The 25189-nt window shown below is 40.9% G+C and overlaps 1 protein-coding gene across 1 annotated transcript; it reads left to right on the top strand.

The window, feature by feature from the left end:
* Nucleotides 1-17572: 17572 nt before the first annotated feature.
* Nucleotides 17573-18475, top strand: LOC146372553 (general transcription factor II-I repeat domain-containing protein 2-like). Its single transcript, XM_084954393.1, has one exon. It carries the CDS (start codon nt 17573-17575, stop codon nt 18473-18475), a length of 903 nt encoding a protein of 300 aa, XP_084810519.1.
* Nucleotides 18476-25189: the final 6714 nt, after the last annotated feature.

A 25189-nucleotide genomic window follows, 5' to 3' on the forward strand; every position in this document is an offset into this window, starting at 1 on the left:
AATTGAATATGCATGTGTTTCCCTGAGATTTGTTTTCACAGAGAGAAAAGACTCTCTGTACTGTATTCTTGTTTTATTATCTTTAAAAAGCACTCAAGCAACTTTTGCTAAGTATCCACTCAATAAGGAGACTTTATTTGGAAGAACAGAGCATGGAAAATCAAGACGTTTTAAGTAGTTTGACTTAGATAACTGTAGATAGTGACTTAAACACCTGGTATTAAAAACTGTGTATATAACTTTTAGTAAGAGCTCTGAAAAGAATAGTGCTTAACTATCTAGAGTATGGAGTATACCCATACTCTAGATATGGGTATACTCCATACTCTAGCCTTGCAGTGGAGCCCCATTCCCCGCTGTTCTCCTGCTGTTCTCTCTCTCTTTGGGCAGCAGATGCTGTACAAGAACAAGAGACATTGTGTCGCTGTTATTTATCATTTTACATGATTATGTCTAAAATTGAAGCATATCCAATGTCTTAAACTTATGTGAACGGTGAGTTTCTCATATGATGAGTAAATCAGGCAAAACCTGCAGCCAAGTAGTTACAAGCTGCAAGTTTTCATATGTTTTTTTCTGTTCTGTGGAATTATTTTTCATGTTGTTCTCAACAGTGTTCTCACTTCTTTCAGTTCGCCTTTGTTGCAAACTTTGCAATTCCATCCCCAAATTTAGCATCTTTTCATACCCGCTTTAGCTGCTATTTTAAATTTTAAACAAACACCTAGCGAAAAACCTATGGGAATTCTGGTTCAAGCTGGGAGTGAAGCACACCTCCCTCTGCTCAGCAAGCAGCAGCACTCAGTATGTAAACAGCATGAGAGACTTTCTGTTGTTTCAAACCTTCTAAGTAGTCGTAGAACAGCTACTGTGTTTAAGTTGTTTTAAAGGGGTTTTTTTTATGACATTGTGGTTAGAAAAAAAAGATCCAACCCCCACCTCCCTCTGGCTGAGTCGACTCCTTACTGTTCATTACCATCATAAGCTCATCCGGACCTCAAGAAATGGTATTCTGGGAAGCCCTACAAATGGCTTATGTAGACTTTGAATGAAATGCATGCTAGACGACAGATTAATATGAATTTAAAGAACATCAACTGGGGGCATAGCTGGCTCGGAGAGCACTGTTACATACATTACATCGTTGGATAAGAGTAGCAATGTTGAATTTTAAATGAGGTGATTTTGAGAGAGTTGGAAAATGAGCGTGACTGAGAAAATAGAACAGCAGGAATGTCCATATCACCAAGAGGAATGGAGACTGAACCTTCAAAATAAAAGCTGATGTATGTGATCGCAAAAACAAAGTATCAACATTTTAAGTGGCTCCCTCAAAGGTCAAGGTCACATGTATGTATGTGAGTGATGCCCGTTTGAGTAATGCAGAAGCATTACATAGAAAGCCAAAATATCTACACTGCACTTAAACATATCCTGTCATTCATGGTGAGCAGCCTAATACAAAACATTGACATTGGAGGGTAAAACCCCCGCACAAAGTAATGGAATCCCAAGTGTCATTAACCCACCGACAGCGGTTATCTGCCGACAGCAGACACAAAGCTTGCAGTATATCTGTCTTCACTAAGTCCTTATTATATGTGTAACTTTGCAAAAAGCTGTCTGTCTGTAATTCTTGCACTCTGTGGTTTCTGAGGTGAAATGTTAGCCCTGATAAACGACTTCTATAAATCCCAAAGTCCAGAAGGGCCAGCTGAGAGATGCTTGAAGCCGTTTCCTGTATTACAAGTTTTATTTCAAAATATTATTGTGAATGTAGGACTACAGATTGATTAGTATTGGGAAAACAGACATTTTCTAATAATACAGTAGGTTTCTTTTTTTTTCTGACAAGTTAATGTCTGAGCCTGTGTCTCTATTACAGACTGAGCTCTACTGCTATTTAGAGTTATAAGTTGCGGTGCTTTCACAGCTATATTTTAAACATCCCAGTAAAGCCATAATAAATCAAATAAATACACTTTTATTTCACAATTGCAAAATCATTGATAGACCGCAATTTTTTTACTACCAACTACAGCATATGACAGATCTCGATTATATATTTTTTCCTCTATTGGAGGAACATTTTTGACATTGGATCCCAACCGTTTCTTCACTTGCACCATGCATCATGTATTCATAAAATATGCTATGCTCTAAAAAGCTAATCCCAGTTTGGCTGACCCTTCAATTCCACAACATTTAACATGTGTGCTTGAGCCCCTACCACCATTCAAAACCTTCCACGGCTCAGTTTAAAACTCAAAATGTGGTCCTGAGGCAGTTCTCAGGGTTTCCAGAGCACATATTCTGTTCTGTCGAGGAAACACAGGTTAAGTTCCTCTCTCTGGGGTGCAGTGTCTCAAAATGTGTACACAGACACTGTTCCCCTGATGGCTAATGTGTTAACGTTTACCCCAAGCGGGGAAAAAAAGCCCTGGTGTTCATCAACACTGAACCTGAGCAGAGACCGTTATGGATCAAACTTTGTCTTTCTCAAACTTGAGGGTAGAGAAGTAGAAAAAAAAAGTAGAAAAAAGGTATAAGGTGGTATAGTGTGGAAATGTATTGATATGTGTTTGTAGAGCCCCTGCAGAGTAAGGCTCCTAAACTATTCTTCACATGTCTTCATAAGAAATGCTTGGAAAAGGTGGGCGGATAAAGACTCTTTTTTGGTGACGGCCACAGAAGAACTTTATATCCCGTTATTGGGGTGGGCGGGCTAAGGGTTCAGCCACGGACTCGAGCAGATGAGTGTGTCAAAGGCAAAAGTGTCCCGGGGATAAGGAGGTCTGTTTAGGGGGTGGAAAAGAACAAAGAAAATACAAAATTAGTGATGGTACAACCAGCTAGAACAAGTGGGAGGGGAGCATCATTTCATTGGATGCTTTGACAGGTCAAATGGCTGCTAAACCTTTGATTTTCAGTTACAGGATAGCAGCCACACCAATGCTAAAACATGAGCATTAAAAAAAACATGTTAATCTGGTAATTCATAAACCAGGACTTTACTGTGTTTTACTCATGATTTCTCAGACATGATGCAGACAGACTCCACATTCTTTAAAACTACTCTACTAATAAATAAAAATAAGAATCATCTCATGTATTTTTTAAAAACGTGTATAAATACCTTTTACTTTCAGAGGAACTCTGTTCTTTACTTTTCTTTCTTTGTGGTCATCAAAGACATTAGCTAATCTGTAGTCTGTTTCAAGTGTGCTCAGGATTCCTACATCCCCCCTTTCCCGTAGAACCTGCATATTCTCTCCAAGAAACTCAGAAAGACACGAGTCCACCAGGGAGAAACCCTTTGAAATATATTCTTTGGTTGTGTCTTCAGTGAAAAAGCTTGCATAAATAACCACACACAGGTCCTCATGAATGCTTGAGACACCAGATACTGTGGATGAGCCAATAATTGGCCTCATAGTGTATTCTGGCCGTCCACGTTTTCACTGATTTCTGTTATTCTCCAACAGTGATTGAGAAATATGCACATTTCTCTGAAAAATGTCACCTAGCCTTTTGTTATTTTTAAGGTTCTCATTTAGACTTCTAACTGTAACTCTGGTGAGTAGCAGTGCTGTCGTATTTAAAGGTTCCTGAGTTATTAATCCTTAGTGGGAGAACAATGGTAGAAGGAGTGCTTTTTCATATATGGAACACAAATACGGCCTGACTATAGAGTGAACCCGAGTTCCACTCTTTGACCTACTTTAAAGAAACCCAACCTCAGACTTTTAGTAGAAAGCTATGAGGTTAAGTGAATGTTTTATTGGTTGTGCTGGGCATTTTAATAGATATTCCTGAAGCATTTTTTTTTTCCTTTTACGAAAGCATATATAAGCAGAGCTGGTTTCTGTATTTTTAATTTTTTTGTCATAGGGGATATCGTGATTTAGCCCTGAGCGCTTTTTCAGGATATGCTTGCTATCTACAAGATTTGTGGACGGTAAACGTTGCCTAAAGTTTAGCCTGTATTTTCAGTCAGCCTGTTTCCTCACTTTCCTTAAACAAGTCATATTGGTTAACCCTTGGGATACCACTGAGATCGTTTTATTCATTCTTGGCTTTTTGTAAGCTGGTGCAGTGCATCAGAGTGTCAAATTTTAGTCACTGGCTCCAATTTCTGCCCTGTAAGAACAAAGTGAATGCAGCTACGAATTGTATTATCTAGGGTAGGATTGTGACTTGCTAGTTGCAATTCAAAATACTGCCGTTATTCCCCCATTTCTTTGTGCTTCCATTGTCTTTTTCCTGGAATTTGTCTTTCCTTCTTTCTGAACTGGCACTGCAGGGTCTTACTTTTGGATACAAAATTCTTCTTTAGTTCAAATATCAGTGTTGTGTGACCCGTTAGTTGGTCACTGGTCGAGGGCTACTCGACAGGCATCTAAATGCTTGAACAGTTGTATCGCTGTGTATGGGAAGGGGAAAAAAGAAAGGATATAAGGGGCTCCTTACAGTCCGATGACCTAGAAGAAGTCAAGGGAGATGAAGTCATTCTTGCCTGATTTCCAACTAAAACAGAGGACAACAGCTGAAAGAGCCAATGATCCGTTAGGTCTCACTCAACCACCCACCAGCATGTCTGATACACATGAGGACATATGCTCACGCAGACCAATGTGTGCTCTGATGGTCGGTTTACTTCCTAAAGAGCGATGAAAGGGTCCAAGATTAAGAGTGTCTTTAAGTAACGGATAAGTGACCAGTGATCAGAAGAAAATTTTTGTCTGTCACCAGTTGTACAAATGGCTGGATTCATCTCAAAGACCCCAGAACCTCCTTTCAACTCATGACTTTTTTTTTATGTGCTTCTAGTTCTGCTTTTTGGAAAAGATAAATTAAAGCGTGCTAGACACAGGCAATGCAATCTACAAACTACTGAGTCCGGAACAGCCCAACTTTAAAGACATCATCAATTATCACTTATAGCAAAACTGTTCTTTGTGTTGAGAATGCATAAGGATCAAAATGTAACAAGACGGGGAGCTGTGTTTTGTGTAAAATGTAACAACACGTGGCAACCAATCCAGGAGACACCACAAAGATGAGATGGCTCCTTTCCATTGAAAACATTTTCAAATAATGGAGCACTGCGCCACACCTGACCGTCAGAGGGACTCTACATGTGTTTCCATTACAGAAATACTCCCCAAGAATTTGTGAAGCAGCACATGGAGCTCACTTCAATACACACCCCTGCCATATGGGAACAGTTAGCTCCGTCCTAAGCGCTGATTAGGAATATCAGTAGATAAAAGTTTAGCCCATCTTCTCTGACGTCCACTTCCACACTTACTTTAATTTAGTTTCCTTTTAAAACTTTAACTGAAAATCGTAGTTTCTTGAAATAACCTACATTCTCTATGGCAAACATTTTTGTATAGAGATATGCCATAGAGATTTTTCAAAAGTTCTTACACATAACATTTGTTTGTGATGTATTACAAATACATGGTAGGAAAAATTCTATGGTTTTACGTATCAGGGCTTAAAAAATAATCTGCAGGTATAATAACTCTCCCCTTCCTGACATGTTGTGCATGCACGCACACACAGTCTCACTCTGTAAGTGCAAAAAAATACCGTATCGCATCAGTAAAATTAATAGCACCATTCAGGCTTTTGATCAGCACCTTGGACAACATCTGCAGCCAGAGGTCGGGGGACCAGATACATTTATCTAAGCTCATACTATAAACTCACCTATAATCATGTTCTTCAAACAGACTAACACAAACCCAAAACAGATTTAGCCTTGCTAAAGTAACACAAAAACAACTGTAATGGAGCATGGAATAAAAAAGAGAAGGGGGTCCTCACCCCATAACGAGCGCACTCATTCATACAGTTCCTCATTCAGCGCCACATATATCACAGAAATTTTGAGCATATAAGTGGTTAGTGTTTCTGCACTCCTGTACAAAAACACTAACTATATCTTTCAGGTCTACACTCAGCAAAGTAAAATTAGAACTCTGCTCTAGTCCTGTTGGTTTACTCGTTCTGCTTCCTTCTCCCCTTCTTCTTTTGAGCAATGCTCTTTTTTTATTTTGCCTAACATAATTTAAAATGCACCCACACCAAAGGGATGCTCTATAAAACACTGGATGAAAAAAAATGCATTGCTGAATTGTTAACGTCAACAGGTTCACAGGTATTTTGCACAAATGACAGGTAGCAAGGTCGGGAGCTAAAACAAATACAGAGTAAATATTTAGAGAGCTGTAATTAATTTCATGAAGAAAATGTATTCTGCACAAAAAAAAGCTTGATTTATAAGATAAAACACAGTCAAACTCTAATTCTAATGTGTCTACTTTATTAATATCATTGTGAAAATGTTATAATGTAGAATAAACACCCCTATTGATAGGCATTTTGATTGGGGCCCTAATACCTTCGGGGTGCAGGAGCATTGTCTTTGCTACACTGTCAGATGTCACACCTTTGAAAGTATCTCAAACTAGTTAAAAGCAACCTCAGATATAATATAAAGCATGGCATATTACACTATCATTATTATTTAACAAAAACTAAGCAGAAAGTTTGCAGAACAGTGTGTGAAAAAGTAAGTACACCCTTACTGCTTCCATAGGAATAGGAAGAGAGTTAATCAAATCCACTTGATTAACTGATCATTAGTAAGTTTGAGCAGCTCTATAAAAGCAGAAGTTCTGACAGTTTGCTGGTTTGGAACTTTCAGGCTTATGTTAACACCACACCGAGGAGGAAAGACATGAGCTATTATGTTCTTCCTCCAATTGTTGCTGCCTGTCAATCTGTAAGGATTATAAGGCTATTTCCAAACAATTTGAAGTCCATCATTATTCACAAGAAGAAAACATTCAAGACAGCTGGCAGCCTTCTGAGGAAACAACATCGCAGCAAATTCACCCCAAGGTCAGAGTGTGCAGTCCTCATTGAAACGTCAAACAACACAAGAGCTACATCTTGTGTAGCCTAAAGACTCTACAAGTGTCCGTTAACATGTCAAATTTCATTAGAGTTCAATTAGAAAACAGACCATTTTTATTTAGAAAAAGACTGAGCAAATATGGCTTATTGTGAACAGTTGCAGGAGAAAGCTTCTTCTTTGTAAAAAGAAGATGGCAACACAGCTTAAGTTTGCAAAGTTGCATCTGAACAAACCACAAGACTTCTGGAACCATTTCCTTTGGAAAGGAGACCAAAGTGGAGATGTCTGGCCATATCACACGGCACCACAGCTGACTGAAACCAAACACAAGTATACTTGCTACATAAAACCTTAAAATTGACAAAGGTTGTACTTTCTTTTTACCATCACTGCATGTTTTTAATAAAAATATATTTCCATTTAATAGGATTTCTTCTGTCCTCTTCTGGAAACCAAGCACATATTAGATGTAGTAGGAATAGTCACCCAGAAAACACATAAGAACCATCTAACCACCTCTCTATGCTAAGGTTTGCCAAAGCCTTTCTCAGCCTTACCAAGGAGTTTGGTTAAACATACTTGGTTGGCAATTGTGTTTTGGACTGACGCAGATCCTTTCACAAAGTTTACAATGTTAGAACATATTTTAGACAGAGTTGCTTATGACAGAAGGCCATAATGTGGAAACTCATCAGAAATGGTGATTACAGGCCACTGAATTGAAACCAGCCAAGGGGAAACCAGATCTTAGCCTGCAAGAAGTATTATGGTAGTTAAATCGAATAAAAGCCTTGGCTAAACACATCACTTGTGTTTTCTCTGTGCCTCCCCCACCAACATTGCACATTAAAAAGGAGATGAATCAGGCATCTGCAGTAGAGAGAAACAGCCCTTTGAACCTTCAGCAAAAGACAGATTAAGAGGAAGGAATGGAGAAGGAGAAGCAATAAGGGCTCAGGTAGAAGATGAGTGACTTAAAGAAAATGCAGAGCAGTTTATCACAGCTCGCAACAAGAGTTATCGGTCTGAATTAGATATCCAGATTCCTGGCTACCAGGGGCTGCTAAAGAGAAAATAGTACCCAAGGACTTTCCTCTCTGTCTCCCATCCCCCTGACCAATCACAGTCCAGGTGCCTCACCCTTCCTGGCTCACATTATTAAATTAAAGGCCAAGATTTATACCTTCAGTGCCAAAGCAATGGCTTTAGTCAGATTTAGAATCATTTATCCCATCAGAGGGTCGGCGAGTCAGAGGTTTGATTGATAGAGCAAGAGCAGTGGGGGGAGGATATGGTTACATACTGCTGTGTTGCAGGCCAGAGCTCCTGCATCTTTAATTCAGTGCTGAAAAGCCTTATAGAGTCCAGACATAGCAACATTGTGGCACAGATAAACAATCCCCCAGACAGCAGTGACAGAGTATGGAGCCATCTCTTTGCAAGCAGTTAAAAGACCAGACCTGAGACTAAATTTTAATGGGGAGTTTTGATGAAACAGCAGGGCAGCTGTCTGGTTATAAACTGCCCTCCTATTATTCCACTCTTCTTACCCATCTTGCACCACCATATGTCACAATAAACTTTACTTGTATACAGATGTTTATTGATGAATAACATATGAGGTACTATGCGTTTGCTTTAAAGTAGGAGCTAATTTTGATGCTGTGGTCAGAGTGGATTATCCTGATTATACCATAACCAGCTGAGAAACCCTAAATAAATATAGAGCGGAGTAAGAGGAGCGGCAATTTTCCACAGCATTAAAGAACAGGTGCATAGTGGACAATACAATGAGCACTTTAGTTTTTTATTAATAAATTATAGTTATTAAAACATCACTATCAGATGGGAATGTTGGATTTTAGGTATTTTGTGTATTTCAGATAACCCACAGCAGCATGAATGAGACAGATTCATCTTTCTAAATACATCATTGTCATAAACTATACTGCAGACACCGAATTCCTTCAAAATTGATCAATTATGACTTTTTGAGAGTTTTTCCTTCCCTCTGGCTCTCTTTCACAGTGTGCCTTCAGCACCCTCAACCAGTCACAGCAGGTGGCTTCACCTGGAGGATTCTTCCTGTTAAAAAGGAGTTTTTCCTGCCCACAGTTGCCAAGTGCCTGCTCACTCGGTTTGTCTGATCATTTGCGCTTTTCTATGGTCTTTAGCTTACAATGTAAAGGTGACTTTTGTTAGTTGAATTCATGTATTGTTGGAGAAAACACAACAAAACTTTGAAAATGCCCCTTTGTAACAACAATTGACACACCTCACAACAATGTGTACCCATGCTTGACTGTCATTCTTTTTACAGTCGTTTAACCAGCAGGGTACTGTGCCACTATGACTTTAAAGTGCTCCAACTGCCAGATGGGTTTCCAGACTGTCACCCAATCTGGGAAACCATCAGCTATAGTCTGATGACATAGCCTCTGGGGACAACAGGCAATATTATGACTTCTGGTGAAGCCAACAGACATCTGAGCGAAGACTTCCCATTCTGTGCACAGGTCGTCGTTTATGGATGTAGATACACTTTAAAAAGCTAATGAAGAAAGCCAAATCATTGTCAGTTGATAGTCTGTTTTGCCAGACGTTTTCCCTCTTTTGCTCTTCCCAGAGAGACTGTTCAACTGCATGCAATCTCAGGTTGCTCAAAGATGAGCAATCAATAATTCAAACTGACAACAAATGCAAACTGAAAATCTTGCAACTTTCTTGGAAATTCTGCACATACAAACGCAGAAAAATGCTTTTGAAGATTAGTGGTCACCCAATGAATGGGGTGTAATGTTGATCGAGGGTTATAGATTTTATTTTGCAACTATTTTTTGGTTGAAATAGAGTCATTTTTGCCAGAAATTCGTTAGACATTGATGGATGCTTTTTAGAGTGCTTATGTGGTTGTGTGTAATTTTATTGGATACAAAAACAACAAGCTCGGTTTCAGAAACAGGATTTAAGCACATTTGAGTTCGAAAAACAGGATGCTGGCAGTATTAGCTGATGTTTTTATTTTCTCAGTTCCTGTAGGGATGTGGCAATAGCTGTGGAAAATCATCAAAAGACCACAGCAACACATGCATGTGAAGATGAAGGTTTAAGTTCACCCCTAGGCCCCAGTGCTCATTTCACCATTTTGAACAACACTTGGCAGCATATTATTTTCATAAACAGAGGAACCAAAATCCTGAATGAAAGGTGCAGCGACAATTAAGATGATTGAAATAAGAGCAGTCTGAATTTGAAACATATGATCTCAAGGAATTTAGCTTAACACTATTAAGAAACACTAAAGGATCGTATTGAGGCGTACTGACTAGCAGTAAAGTGTGCGTTGAATTACGGTGGGCCTCTCTGATGCACTCAGTGGCCTCTGCACCTGGTTTCAACATCGTGACATCACCGTAGGAAATGGGACTGTTTGGATTCTCACGACTGAATCAGAGGAGTCAATCAATCTTCATCCTCCACGGGTATCCACTATCACAACAGCACCTAATCAAGAGATTAAAGGAAGATCCTAATTTGTCCAAATTTGTGGTCAAAAAAAAAAAAATCACACAAGTCGGGCTGTAGACGAAAATTGCAGATGATATAAATGTGGAAACGCTCCATCTAGAATATGGAAAAATATTTTGAGGTTTGCCACAGCGGCCATATGAATGTAACCATTACTTGTGACACAGATGTTGAAATTGCTAGCTTACTGTTCCAGTGATTGCATCTATGAGAAAGTCTTCTTTGCAGTCCGCCATCTTGGTTTGAGTCATTTAAAAGGTTCAGATTTTATAAGGCATAAAATTGTGAAATCAATTTAATAATATATATGGATTTATTTGTAAGAATATCTGTTTAGTCTGGTTTGTTACATGCCTTTATATACCTTTGATATTAGTGTTTTGTTTTGTTTTTATTTAGAATTGCGAAAAAATCTTGATTGATGGGTCCGTATCTGGCAGCCAGTCGATCATGTGTCCACCTGCTCTGTATCAGTCCTAAGAAAAAGCAGCTGTGGCTATGGCAAGCTGACACATGAGCACTGCATTTTAATTCAAACTCTAAACACACACTTTGATATAATGACCAGGTCAAAGGTCAAAGAGTTTGATGTTTAGTCTGACACTATGACTGGTTTTCAACCCAAGAGTTTCAAAGACTGACAGCTTTTCGGGACTTTTAATGAGTGAGTTTTTGCAACATTAGAATTGCTCCAATATATTTACAATATATTTATATTAGAAAAACCAAAGTATTGCAGAACGTGACTCTTGATGTAGACGCTTTTTTAATTTGTTAACATTATTTCTACTGATTTTACTATGACTTTACTATAAATGTGTGCAGTTTCATATTTTATTTTTTTTATTTAATCTCACAGCTGTTACAAATAATTACTAAATTATACACTCACTGACTAATTTATCATGTACACCTGTTCAGTTGCTTGTTAGTGCAAATATGTAATCAGCCAATCACGTGGCAGCAAAAAAATGCATTTAGACATGTAAACATCATCAAGACCACCTGCTGAAGTTCAAGGCTCAGCATCAGAATTGAGAAGAAGGGTAAATTAAGCAACTTTATACATGGCGTGGCTGCTGGGGCCAGAGGGGCTCATCTGAACATTTCAGAAACTGCTGATCTCTAGGGTTTACAGGGAATGGTCCAAAAAAGAGAAAATATCCAGTGAGTGGCAGTTCTCTGGGCAAAACTTCCTCAATGATGCCAGAGATCAAAGGAAAATGGCCAGACAGCTTCTAACAGATGAGTAGGCAATAGTAGCTTAAATAACCTCTCACTACAGCCAAAGAATGTAGAAGAGCATTCTGCTATAGCAGCAGAAGACCATACTGAGTGCCTATCAGCTAAAAACAGGAAACTAAGGCTACAGGTAACACTACTCATCAAAACTGAATAAAGAAGACTAGAAAAAACATTGAATCTCAAGTTCTGTTTCCAAACAATGTAAAAGATCGTCTCTTTTAGCAAAGGTTTAGCGCGGTGGTCTAATTGTTTGAGGGATGTTTTCTTGGCACGTTTTAGCAACTAAGCATTGTTCAAATGATGATTACTGTTTTGCCCAACTCTTTATGACCAGAGTCTACCCATGGCACAGTCCGCCATGTCACAAAGCCAAAATCTGCTTTCTTGAACACAATAATACGTTCACTTTACTTACATCACCTCCACAGTCACAGGAGATTCACATCATGGATGTGCAGCGGATAAATGTGCAGCAGCTGCGTGACGCTGTCATGTCAGTATGACCCAAAATCTCTGAGGAATGTTTCCAGCACCTTGTTGAATCTGTGCAACAAAGTATAAAAACAAATCTGTTTGAGTTTCATCTTGAAATAACACCATAATGTATTTTTTAACAATTGTTTGTATTCTCTTTCATTACATGTTTAAGGTGTGTGAGAAGCACGCCTGGGCAGAGTGCCTTTTACCCATAGTTTTCATGTGAACTTTTTTAATGTTTCCAAAAAAATTGGTAAAAAATGAAAGGTTGCATAAAACATCTGGCAAACACTTGGTGTGCTGGCTGCGACCACTTAACCAGAGTAAATGGATGAGGGAGAATTTTGCTGCTTTGTATATCTTTTTTCTTCTCCCTGACAATGGACGGTTGTAAAAGCAGCAGTTCTGTATTGGGTGATATGTTGGGCTTTCAGTACTGACACATCAGCAGACGAAGCTGCTTTGAAACCCCGTAGGTGTCCTGAAAATGATTTATTTATTTATTTTTGCTTATTTTGAGCCTTTTTTAAAAGGACTGCAGGTTCAAGTTACACGTCAACTTCCACATGACAAAAGTTAAATTTGTGTCATGTCAAAAAAACAAAACACACACACAAAAAAAACCATCTCTGGGTAATGGATGAATGAATAGTAATGCATCCTTTCCTTGATGTGTGTAACCACACTGTTCCACATTCAAATGCCACATTTAACTAGCAAATTCCAACACCCCAGACTACACAAAGACAAAAGCTGAATGCATGGAAATAATAACATGGCACATGTCATCAAGCATCTCTCCGTTCCAACCTAGAAAACTCTATCTGGTTAGTGTTAAAATAAAACGCAAAGTATCCCAGTTCTCATTTCACTCATAACTCGGGCATTTCTCAACTGTCACTTGATGCTCAAAAAGCAGTTTGGCTTCGTTCAAATGTATTTCATCTACAAAGGTAGTTTGTTTGAGAGCACATGTTTGGATCTGAGGGCTGTTTGAAGCCATATGTAATTCCTGGCTGCATCCTTTCAACAAACTGCCTCCTGGTAATTGGCCATTACTCTAGAACTGAGAGACGTGCTGTCCAGGGGGCAACTACACTTGTCTGGAAACAATCATGGAGTTAGTAGGCTGGCAGACAGCCTTGTCACTATATGCCTCCCCTGCTGTGTATTTCTTCTCCTGGGAAGATGAACTCTGAAAAAAAAAGAAAAAAAAAAAAGATTGACATCCAAAATATAATTTTGCAAGCTTCATCAGCACCAATGCAAAACAAAGTCATCAGTGTTTTATCGGTCGTGTTTGTATGATGCTCTGTCAGGAGGTGTCGGCATGCATATTTTTTTACAATATTTTTAAAATAGGAAAATAAAATCAGCCTTTTCTGAAAGTAAAAATCCTTCCCTTAAGGACTAAATGTATTGAAACGACTATATACAGACTGTAGACATCCAAACGACAAACTACCATTCTTGGCATTTGGGGGAAATGTTTAAATGGAACACTTGTGCTTTTTTTGTGGTCAGTTTTTGGTACGTGGTCCTCCGATAGCTTTGTTATTTTTTTTTTGTGCAGCACGAGGATGAGTTGCCCTGTGATGCCACGTTACATGACCTTTAACAAGTGACTCCATAATTACAGAAGAGCACGCGAGGTATGCCAAGTGACCTTCCTTCATCTATGACCAGACGTAAACATCAGACACAGAAAATAATAATAACATCTGACACTTCTACCTCTGGCGCAGACTGACAACTGGATCCAGATGGAGGGAGCATATCATTACCGTTTCATTGGGAGATATCAAAACAGAAAGGCACATTCCAGGAAGCCGTCACTCTCTCGCAGATTACCGCGTCTGAAATGAAAAATTAAAGCCGATATTGTTTGTACGCTTTTCCCCCTTTGTTCTCAGCGAGCGCTTCAGACGGATGCAGTTTATTTGGGGGTGGGTAAAGCACCGAGGTGTTGAGAGAGGCAGAAAAGTGCAGGCCGAGACAGCAGAGAGAAAAACTCAGACTCATTCAAAGACGTGCTCCTGCAACACCCTGCGCCTACCTGTGCAGAAACACGTGGCTGTAGCAAGACCTGCAGCATGCTCACCTAGCTTTTTTAATTAAAACATATGACTGGAAGCAGGCCACCCATCCTTCTTTGAATTTTCCTGCAAACATCATGCTGACTCATTTCTTAGACTCGAGGCAGTGCAAGACTACCTCAACTGAGTTGACTTTAAGGTGCTGCCACCCTTTCATCCTTGAAAGGTAAGACTCCCTTTTTTCAGGTCATGCGTTTGCTGTTTGGAACCAGGGATTTTTTTTCAGAAACTCCTTACAGCTATCTTCCTCCTCTTCACTCTTTCCTTTCACCCCATCTGACATCCAGGAAGCTTTCTTTGATGGTCCCTTCCCCTACTTGAATCTTAATGCTTATTTCTCTGTATACCTGTAGAAGTTCAGTATATATTTTTACCACTCGTCCCTTGCTGTGGCCTCCACAAGCACAAACTTCTGTTTTCTTCTTTAAAGAGAGCATAGGAATCACATTGTCCCTCAAGTGTGTTCCAGCAGTGTTGTGTTACAGGTTTCAACTAACTAACTGACGTATGAACGTGCAGGCGCTGACACTTCTACCTCTGGCAAAGCCTCACCCAGAAGTGATCTAATCAGGCCATAGCCTGATTAGATCACTTCTGGGTGAGGCTGGTGGTGGGCCTTTAAAAGAGGAAGTGTACTAGACCCTGTGAGACAGGAGAAGATTTGGTGTATCCCACTTTGATCCACTGTCAGGAATTATTGAGAAGCAGCTTCTGAAAGAATCTTGAAGACAAGCCAAGAGTGATGAGAGGAAAGGCGACCTGACCAGGATCAGGCCCTGGAGGCCACACAGGAATCTTAGTGCCCATAGATCCTCTCACATAACTACATGACTAAGCAACTATGACTGGTGAAGCTGTCATAAGGAAAGTTAGCACTGAGTATGAATAGGAAGCTGTCGGCTCAGTGAAGAAAGGGGAAGTTTGGTGATACAGATCTTTGGATTAGACGGGTCTTCAGGTTTCAGAGTGAATTTAAGATTAAAGAAGAAGCACTGTGATATTTAAATCCTGGGCAGGGATCAAGAAAAGGAAAATGTCCTCTTTTTTTTCTTTGTGGCATTTGTGTGAATGATGTCAGTGTAAATTAAACAGTAAACATAATCATATAAGTATACTGATGTTTTCATTTCTTTTAAATATTAGCAAGCAGATGTGTGCTGCTGGGTTTGGCTCTTCATAGTGACGTTACTTTGACGCCTACAACCAACTTTAACATTGTTGCAGAGAAAAAAAACACCATGCAAAGCAGTTGCCCTCGCTCGGCTGCTCAAGTTGCTCCACAACACTCAGATCATCTTTGAAGTGGAATAAACTGCCTTATGCAATTAGAGAACTAGCTACTATTCCTAGTTTTTTTTTTTAAAACACATTTAAAAGCCCATTTGCACAGTTTTTAATTATTGTAAATATTGTAAGAGGGTAATGTTGTGACCTGTTTTTGATTTTTGTGTATTGCGCCTCAAACTTATTGATATTTACATGCTTATATTTTTACAATTGTAAAACCTTACTGTGGCTGTAAGAGCCAGATTATGTGGACATTTTTGCATCTACTTGATTGTGTAAGGTTTTATTAGATTAGATTAGATTTTATTAGATTATACTTGCAGGCTTGGTTCCCAGGAAGACCACTATCGTGGAAGCTAATGGGGTTCTTATATATATATTAAAAAAAAAAAACCACTTAGAAAACATCTCATGATTGACTTACAGGAACACAGCAGAGCCTTGTGTGTTGATTTGGTCTTTAAACTCCCCAAATCTCAGTTCAATCAAGTAACTTCAGGATGTGCCAGAAAAATTCAGATCCACAAAGACCTTATCACACAACCCACAGAATCCAGTGTTGTCCTGCTAACATCCCAACACCAAGCAGAACAGAACACCTCCGAGGGGTCTGTGCCTCAAAGAGTCAGAGCTGTCTTGGCAGGATACCCACACTATATTAGAGTGTTAAATGTGGTGGGAGATTAGTGGATATTCAAGTAAGTAAATACAAATGAAGGCTGCTAAACATAACATTAGAAACCTTCCCATACTGAGCAGTAATGACTAAGGCTTACCAGGAGTATGAGATTCCCACTTCCACTGTCAGAGAACGTAATAAGCACTGGCATTATGTAGCTGCTTCTAATCCAAATGGCCAAATGGCTGCTGAGATATTATCAGTACAGCCATTAATAGAGTGCATCTGCTTTCCAAGTCGCTTTATTTTTGTCTCAGCCTAATCCAGTCACAGTTTGCGCTGTATGGTTCTTCAAATTTTCACTTGTAATAACAGTTTTTAAAGTTACACAGATAAATCGGAAAGTACATTTTTAACATACTATGGTTATATTGATGTTTACCAAGAGCAGGGGTGGCCAACCCGCGGCTCCCGAGCCGCATGTGGCTCTTTGCCTGGTTTCATGCGGCTCTTACGTTCATATCAAAGTTTGTGTTTGTGTTTTGGGGTTTTTTTGTGTTGTTGTTTTAAAATGTTCGCATTCGCTTCGCTTGAGTTCAATACGGTATTTTCATCAAATGGGCATGTGTGTGAGATGAAAATACCGCAAAGTTTCCCAGTAGGAGCAAGTTCGCCCTTAAAATGGCAGGGAAAAAATGCACAGCAAAAAGAAAATATGAAGATGAACACAGGACGTTTTTAACAGAGTGGGAGAGTTTATATTTTTTTGTTGAACGCAATGGCAAGCCATTCTGCCTTATATGTCAGACGTCATTAGCGCATTTCAAAGCTTCAAATCTTCAGCGCCACTTCAGCTCACTCCATGCTAACATCGACCAGGAATTTCCAAAAGGGACTGAACTTCGCAAGCACGAGTTGACAACTTTGAAAAGTCAGGCAGAAAAGCAGATACAGTTTTTCCAAAAATTTACGAAGCTGTCAGAGACCATAACGCTCGCATCCTATCAGCTGGCTTGGAACATTGCACGGGCTAAAAAGCCATACAATGAAGGGGAGTTCGTTAAAAAATGCCTCAGTGACGTTGTTGAAATCTTGTCTCCTGAAAACGACAAATTAAAACGCATGGTATCAGACGTCCAACTGTCCCGCCACACTGTTGAACACAGAATATCGGACATTAACACGGTTATTGAATCACAGTTGCACTCTGACCTTCAAGCATGTGAGTATTTTAGTGTCGCATTGGATGAGAGTTGTGATATACAAGACAAGCCTCAGTTGGCAATATTTGCATGGTCTGTGTCAAACGATTGTGTGATCAAAGAAGAACTCCTGGATATTGTGCCATTAAAAGACAGAACCCGTGGCATAGATGTGAAAGAAACCATGATGGCTGCATTTGAAAAAGCAAATCTGCCCATAACGAAATTAACTGCAATAGCCACGGATGGAGCACCAGCCATGATGGGATCTGTGAACGGGCTTGTGGGGCTGTGCAAAGCTGACCGAACTATTCCTGACTTTTGGAATTTCCACTGCATCATCCACATGGAGCAACTCGTGTCTAAATCATTGAATTTAGATAACGTCATGAAGCCTGTGATGGAAATCGTCAACTATATCCGCACACATGCGCTTAACCACAGGCAATTCAAGAATCTCATCGCTGAGCTGGACCAAGAGCTTCCAGGTGACCTGCCGCTGCACTGCACCGTGAGGTGGCTGTCAAAAGGCCAGGTACTCTCTCGCTTCTTTGAGCTTTTGGATGCCGTGAAACTGTTTATGGAAGAGAAGGACAAGGACTATCCCAAGCTCTCGGACCTCAAGTGGATTATGGATCTGGTCTTTTTGGTCGACATGCTGTGTCACTTGGACAGACTGAACCTGACCCTGCAGGGTAAGTTAAAAATGCTGCCTCACCTGGTGCAAAGTGTGTTTGCGTTTGTCAACAAACTGAAGCTGTTCAAGACACATATTCAAAAGGGAGACATAACACATTTTCCCACTCTGCTAAAAGCCAGCGGGCAAGTCGCCAGCGCTGCCCTGAGTAAGCAAAGAGCCAGATATGCAACGCTGATTGAAAACTTGCACGAAAGCTTCGTGACCCGGTTCCATGATCTACAATTGAAAAGGCCACAGATTACGTTCCTCGTCGACCCATTTAATGCAGAGACCGGCTGTTTGAAAGTCCCGCTAGTCACAGATGAAGCTGCGACTGAGTTGGAGATGATCGATCTTTGTGAGGAGGACCAATTGAAACCTGCTTTAAGGCAAGGGACCACTGAGTTCTAGAAAAGTGTGCCAATGGAAAAATACCCCAATGTCAAACGGGCTGCGCTTAAGATACTGTCAATGTTTGGGTCAACATATGTCTGCGAGTCTGTGTTTTCTACCCTAAAACGTGAAGTCAAAGCATCGATCTGTTCTGACTGACACTCATGTGAAAGAATTGCTTCGAGTGGCAACAACGGAATACAAGCCAGATTTAAAGAGGATTGTTCAAGGCAAGGAATGCCAGAAGTCCCACTAAACAACATGCATTGTAAAAGTAAATGCTATTGTAGATTATTATATTTTTGTTTGTGGACTTGGTTGAACTGAGAGTTTGTGTGTGTGAGACAGTGCACACAATGTTCATTGTTGAAAATGACTGGCCTGTGGTTTTAGTACTGTAGGAGTCCATTTCTGTCATTATCATGTTGGTGTGTGACATTTACAATAAATCAGAGATGTGTGTGTGTGTGTGTGTGAGAGAGAGAGAGAGAAAGAGAGAGAGAGAGAGAGGGAGGAAAGGATGGGTGATGTTCATGTGTGCCCATGCGTATGATGTGGCTCTTTGCGGTAACACAGTAAAAAAAAAAAGTGGCTCTTGGTCTCTGACTGGTTGGCCACCCCTGGTCTAGAGTGTAGTTAAGAGGGAGATGTACCAAAAAGGAGCAACATTTCTTGAGTGCTTAATCTTCAGGTGCTGCAATTTATGAAGAGAGTTGATAGTTTTCTCCAGCTGTTGTAAAGAACGCAAATATCTGCAGAATCAATAGAGAGATTTGTAGACAGAACAAATGCGGTAAATGTTAGAATAGAATAGAATAATCCTTTAATTGTCCCTAGCCATTGTAAGCTAAAGTGGCAGTTTCTGTTTTTGTTTTTGACGCTGTCGCCGGTACGAGATTCCGGAATGGCACCACTTACCTCAACATCCAGCTGTGAAAGCTGCATCAACCTGAGCCAAAAAGTGATCGAGCTGGAACAAAGGATATCCACGCTATACCAAATCCAGGGCGCCGAATGCGAACTTGACACGATCCTCCTTGGCAAAGCTCAAACCACCGCTACTAGCGCTGAGCTAGCCGACACAGTGCACCACCCAGCTGCTGTGTCCCAAGATCCCGCCAACAGTCAACACAGGCTCTCAACTTGCGTCGCTGGTGCTTCTGCCAAGGACGAGAACTCCTGGTTTCAGCTAGGGGCCAGACCCAAGGCTCTGGTCAGCTCCACTCCACTCCAACCAGCGCCATGGACCGTGGTTGAGACACGTGGTGGCTGCAGAGGGGGCAGGAGGATCCGTCTCTCGCACCCTCACCCCTCCGGCGCGGTAGTACTGGAGAATAAATTCAATGTCCTGGATCCTGTGGACTTTCCTCCTCTGACCGCTAGCCCTCGCCATCCCGCTGTGTCGCTGAGGTCTGCGCCATCTCCACCACTACGCCCCCGGAGCCGCGGCGGGCAACCCGACGCTGTGGTGCAAACTCACCGCGGAGAGCTGTGCTTTACCCCGGCTCCTCGGAGAAGAGGACCCACGGCGCGGCTACCTGGGAGTCACTCACGCAGTCCGGCTGGCGCATCTCCATCTGAACACCCTCGGTGCCGCGGCACGGGCGTCTCAGATGGCCAGCAGCCCCCGGTGGCACCTCCTCTCTCCACGCTGGTCCTCGGGGATTCCATCGTCAGGAACGTGCGGATGAGGGGGGCGCTCACGCTGTCGTTCCCAGGAGCCACTGTTGTTGACATAGTGGACAGAATTCCCAACATTCTGGCATCCCACCCACAGGTTAACCGGCTCATCAGCTCAATTACTTCTTAAAACAGAATAACTGCTATGATGCCTTCCAGTCAGGTTTTAGACAGAACCACAGCACTGAAACCGCTCTGACCAAAGTGTTTAATGACATATGTCTGAATACAGACAGTGGAAAAATGTCAGTCTTAGTTTAACTGGATCTCAGTGCAGCATTTGATACAGTTGACCACAACATGTTACTCAAACGACTGGAGAACTGGACAGGTCTTTCAGGAACTGTACTAAACTGCTTCAAAACATACTTAGAAAACAGGAAATACTTTGTATCAATAGGTAACTTCACATCTGAGCAGACAAGTATCACATGTGGAGTTCCCCAAGGTTCCATCTTGGGACCCCCTCTGTTTAACATTTACATGCTCCCACTGGCACAGATTATAAAGAACAACAAAATAAACTATCATAGCTATGCAGATGACACACAAATATATATCACAATGTCACCAGGAGACCGAGGCCCTGTACAGGCTCTTGGTAAATGCATTGAGGAAATTAATGACTGGTTGTGCCACAATTTTCTCCAGCTAAACAAAAACAAAACTGAAGTAATAGTCTTTGGCGCCAAAGAAAAACGATTACAGGTCACCAGAGAACTTCAATCTATACATCTAAAAACCACAAACCAGGCGAGAAATTTGGGTGTAGTGATGGATGCAGACCTAAACTTAGAAAAACACATTAAGACAATAACAAAATCAGCTTACTATCACCTCAAGAATATATCAAGGATAAAAGATCTGATGTCTCAACAGGACCTGGAAAAACTAGTCCATGCATTCATCTTTAGCAGGCTTGATTACTGTAACAGCATCTTTACAGGTCTACCTAAAAAATCAGTCAGACAACTACAGCTCATTCAGAACTCTGCTGCTCGAGTCCTCACTAAGACCAAAAAAGTGGACCACATCAGTCCAGCTCTGAGGTCTTTACACTGGCTGCCTGTCCGTCAGAGGATAGATTTTAAAGTTCTGATGCTGGTCTATAAAGCTCTGAATGGTTTAGGACCAAAATACATCAGTGACCTCCTGACCCAGTATGAACCTTCCAGATCCCTCAGGTCATCTGGATCCGGTCTTTTATCAGTTCCCAGAGTCAGAACCAGACACGGAGAAGCTGCATTCAGCTTTTATGCTCCATATATCTGGAACAAACTCCCAGAAAGCCTCAGATCAGCTGAAACACTCAGTTTATTTAAATCCAGGTTGAAGACTCACCTGTTCTCAGCTGCATTTGAATAAAGCACCAAATCCACACTTAAGCTTAAATTTCAAAACTAACATTTTAACTACTGATTTTATCTATTGTTCTGATTTTATCTGTTTTGATTTTATATACTGTTTTGTTTGTTTGTTTGTTAATTAGTTAGTTTGTTTGTCTGCTTGTTTTAATCAATTTTAAATCATGCTTTTTATTTGTTTTTGTTTCTAATGTCTCTGTAAAGCACTTTGAATCACCTTGTTGTTGAATTGTGCTATACAAATAAACTTGCCTTGCCTTGCCTTGCCTTGCCTCATCATCCACATCGGCACCAATGACATCCCCAAACAGCAATCTGAGCTGCTGAAGTTGGACTTCCTCCAACTCTTCAGCCTCCTTGGTCAGTTGCAGGTGAGTGCTTTTATCTCCGGGCCCACCCCCACCTGTGGCAGAGGGATAGGCCGTTTCAGCCGGCTGCTCAGCCTTAACACCTGGCTTTCCTCCGCCTGTGTCTCCCACGGCGTGGGTTTTATTAACAATTTTGATGCCTTCTGGGAGAGGAGGCATCTTTTTGGGGCAGACGGGCTCCACCTCAATGCCTGGGGACGCCGTTTGCTGTCCGCCAATTTGGCATTTGGCGTACAGCACTCCCGCACACTGCCCTGTCACTACCCCAAACCGACATTACCTGCTGATCTGTCTGCCACTGACTGATGTCCCCCTGGTCCCAGCTCCTATATTTGTTCCACTTTTAACAGTAATACACAAAACTCTGGACTCGGACCTCTCTCTCCCACAGTCAACACAATACCCGTCATAATCACAAACAGAGAGCAACAGAATTATCATAAATCCAGTAACTCCAAAAACATTAATAACCTCCGGCCTCTTCAAAAATATCAACATCCATTCAACTCTATTGTCAAAAATCCACCAGTCTCAATCAGTATGGCACTTTTAAATGTCCGCTCTCTGTTGAACAAGTCTTTTATTATTAATGATTTAATTTTAGATAATAAACTTGACTGTTTATTTTTAACTGAAACATGGCTGGGTTTGGATGCACCAGTTGTTCTCACTGAGGCCTCCCCACCAAATTTTAATTTCTCTTTTTCTATTAGAAGTGGTAAGAGAGGTGGTGGGACTGCATCTTTGGCCAACAACACACTCACCACCAAACAAATTTTATTTGATCATTTTACCACTTTTGAATTCCATGCTATTGTTTTCAGCAGCCCTCCAGTTTTATCTGTCACAATTTATAGACCACCTAAAGACAGCGCTGCTTTTATCAAGGAATTCTCAGAATTTTTAACAAACATACATTGAAAATATAATATGATAATTTTAACCGGTGATTTTAACCTGCACATAGATAATCCTTCTGACCCTGCAGCAAAAGAATTCTTAAACATTCTTCACTGTTTGGATTTTACCCAGCACGTCACGCAGCCGACTCACAACAAAGGACACACTCTGGACCTGGTCATCACCCATGGGCTGTCCACCAGCATGTCCTCTGTTGTTGACTTGGCTGTCTCTGACCACTACTGTGTGTTTTTTAACATCACCGGTTTTATTCAGCGGGAGACCTCGGTGCGAACTGTGAGGAGGCGCTATCTAACCTCTGAAGTGGCTGCAAATTTTACCAGGGTTTTAGATGAATGCGCCCCTGTGATTTTACCTGCACCCTGTGATTTGATTTTTAATCATTTCAACAGCAAACTGAAGAAAAGCCTTGACTCCGTTGCTCCACTCACCACCAAAAAGATTAACGTAAAACATGCATCACCCTGGAGAAACGAAGAAGTCAAAAAACTCAAAAGAAATTGCAGGGCAGCAGAAAGGAGGTGGAGGAAAAATAAAAATACTATCAACCATCAAATATTTTGCGAGCAACTTAAAATGTACAATAATACATTAAGGAATTCAAGAAATTCATACTTTGCCAAAATAATCAGTAATAACAAAAATAATCCCAAGGTCCTCTTTTCCACCATAGATCATTTATTTAACCCTGATTTTAACAGCTCCCAAAGAACCCCCACAGACTCACTCTGTGAGCAGTTTGCAGACCACTTCAGGGGAAAAGTCAGCGCCATCAGATCTGATATTTTATCTAATCGCGATATGATTTTAAACACATCTGAGGGCTTGATTGTACCTGAGGAGACACTGGACAGCTTTGTCCTGGTTAATGCTGAGAACCTTAAGAAAGTTTTCTCCACAGTGAGACCCACCACATGTCTTTTAGATCCAATCCCTTCTTCACTCTTTAAAACACTTTATGGATTTTTTGAAGCTGAGCTTTTATACATGATGAATTGCTCTCTTCAGTTGGGTGTCTTCCCTGTTGCCTTTAAAACGGCGGTGGTGAGGCCCCTTCTGAAGAAGAGCAATTTGGATTGTAATGATTTTAATAACTACAGACCTGTATCCAACTTACCATTTTTAAGTAAAATCTTAGAAAAACGTGTTTTTACTCAGATTAATGACTTTCTGAATGATAGACAGATCCTGGAGATATTCCAGTCTGGATTTAGGGTGAACCACAGCACAGAGACTGCTCTCCTAAAGGTTCTAAATGATCTTAGATGTAACTGGGACTCCCAAAAGCTCTCAGTCCTGGTGCTACTGGATCTAAGCGCAGCCTTTGATACAGTAGACCACGCTATTCTTTTAAACAGACTGAAACACATGGTGGGCCTCTCTGGTGCTGTACACAACTGGTTCACTTCATCTCTCTGACAGAACTTTTATGGTGAGTATGGATACATGCTCCTCTAAGATCCATAAAATGACATGTGGTGTGCCCCAAGGGTCGGTTTTAGGCCCTGTACTTTTTAATTTGTATATGCTCCCTCTCGGCGGTGTCATCAGGAGGCATGGAGTGAACTTTCACAGTTACGCTGATGACACTCAGCTGTACATCTCCGTGTCTCCTGATGACACTGGATGCCCTTTTTAACTGTATTTTAGATATAAGATCTTGGATGGCAGAAAACTTTTTACAGCTTAACCAGGACAAAACTGAAGTTTTAATCATCGGTCCCGAGGCTCAGAGAGAGAAACTCTTGTCTAAATTAGAGGCATTTTCACTATGTCCTTCGCTACAAGTGAAAAACCTGGGTGTTATTTTTGACTCTGAGCTTGGTTTTATCCCACATATTAAACATGTAACCAAAATTGGATTTTATCATCTAAAAAATATAGCCAGAGTCCGCCCTATTCTCTCTCGGGCCAACACGGAGATGTTGATGCATGCTTTTATTACCAGTCGCATTGATTACTGTAATGCCCTGCTCTCTGGTCTTCCTAAAAAGAATATTTCAACTTTACAACTTTTACAAAACTCGGCAGCTCGTGTGCTGACGAAGACCAGAGGGCGGGCCCACATTACACCGGTTTTAGAATCGCTGCATTGGCTCCCCGTGTGTTTAAGGATCGATTTTAAAGTTCTTTTATTGGTTTTTAAATGTCTTAATGGTCTTGGGCCTTCTTATCTCTCAGATCTGCTTTTACCATATGAACCCTCGCGGACCCTGAGGTCCTCTGGTACTGGCCTTTTGATTGTCCCTAAAGTCAGGACACATACTCACGGAGAGGCAGCTTTTCAGTGGTATGGTCCTCGTCTGTGGAACAGCCTGCCGGAGGAGCTCAGGGCCGCAGAGAACGTACATGTTTTTAAGAACAGGCTCAAGACCCACCTTTTTAGTTTAGCTTTTACT

Source organism: Perissodus microlepis, chromosome 15 (genome assembly GCF_051167445.1).
Source record: "Perissodus microlepis isolate ML-2025 ecotype Zambia chromosome 15, ASM5116744v1, whole genome shotgun sequence".
Lineage (NCBI taxonomy): Eukaryota > Metazoa > Chordata > Actinopteri > Cichliformes > Cichlidae > Perissodus > Perissodus microlepis.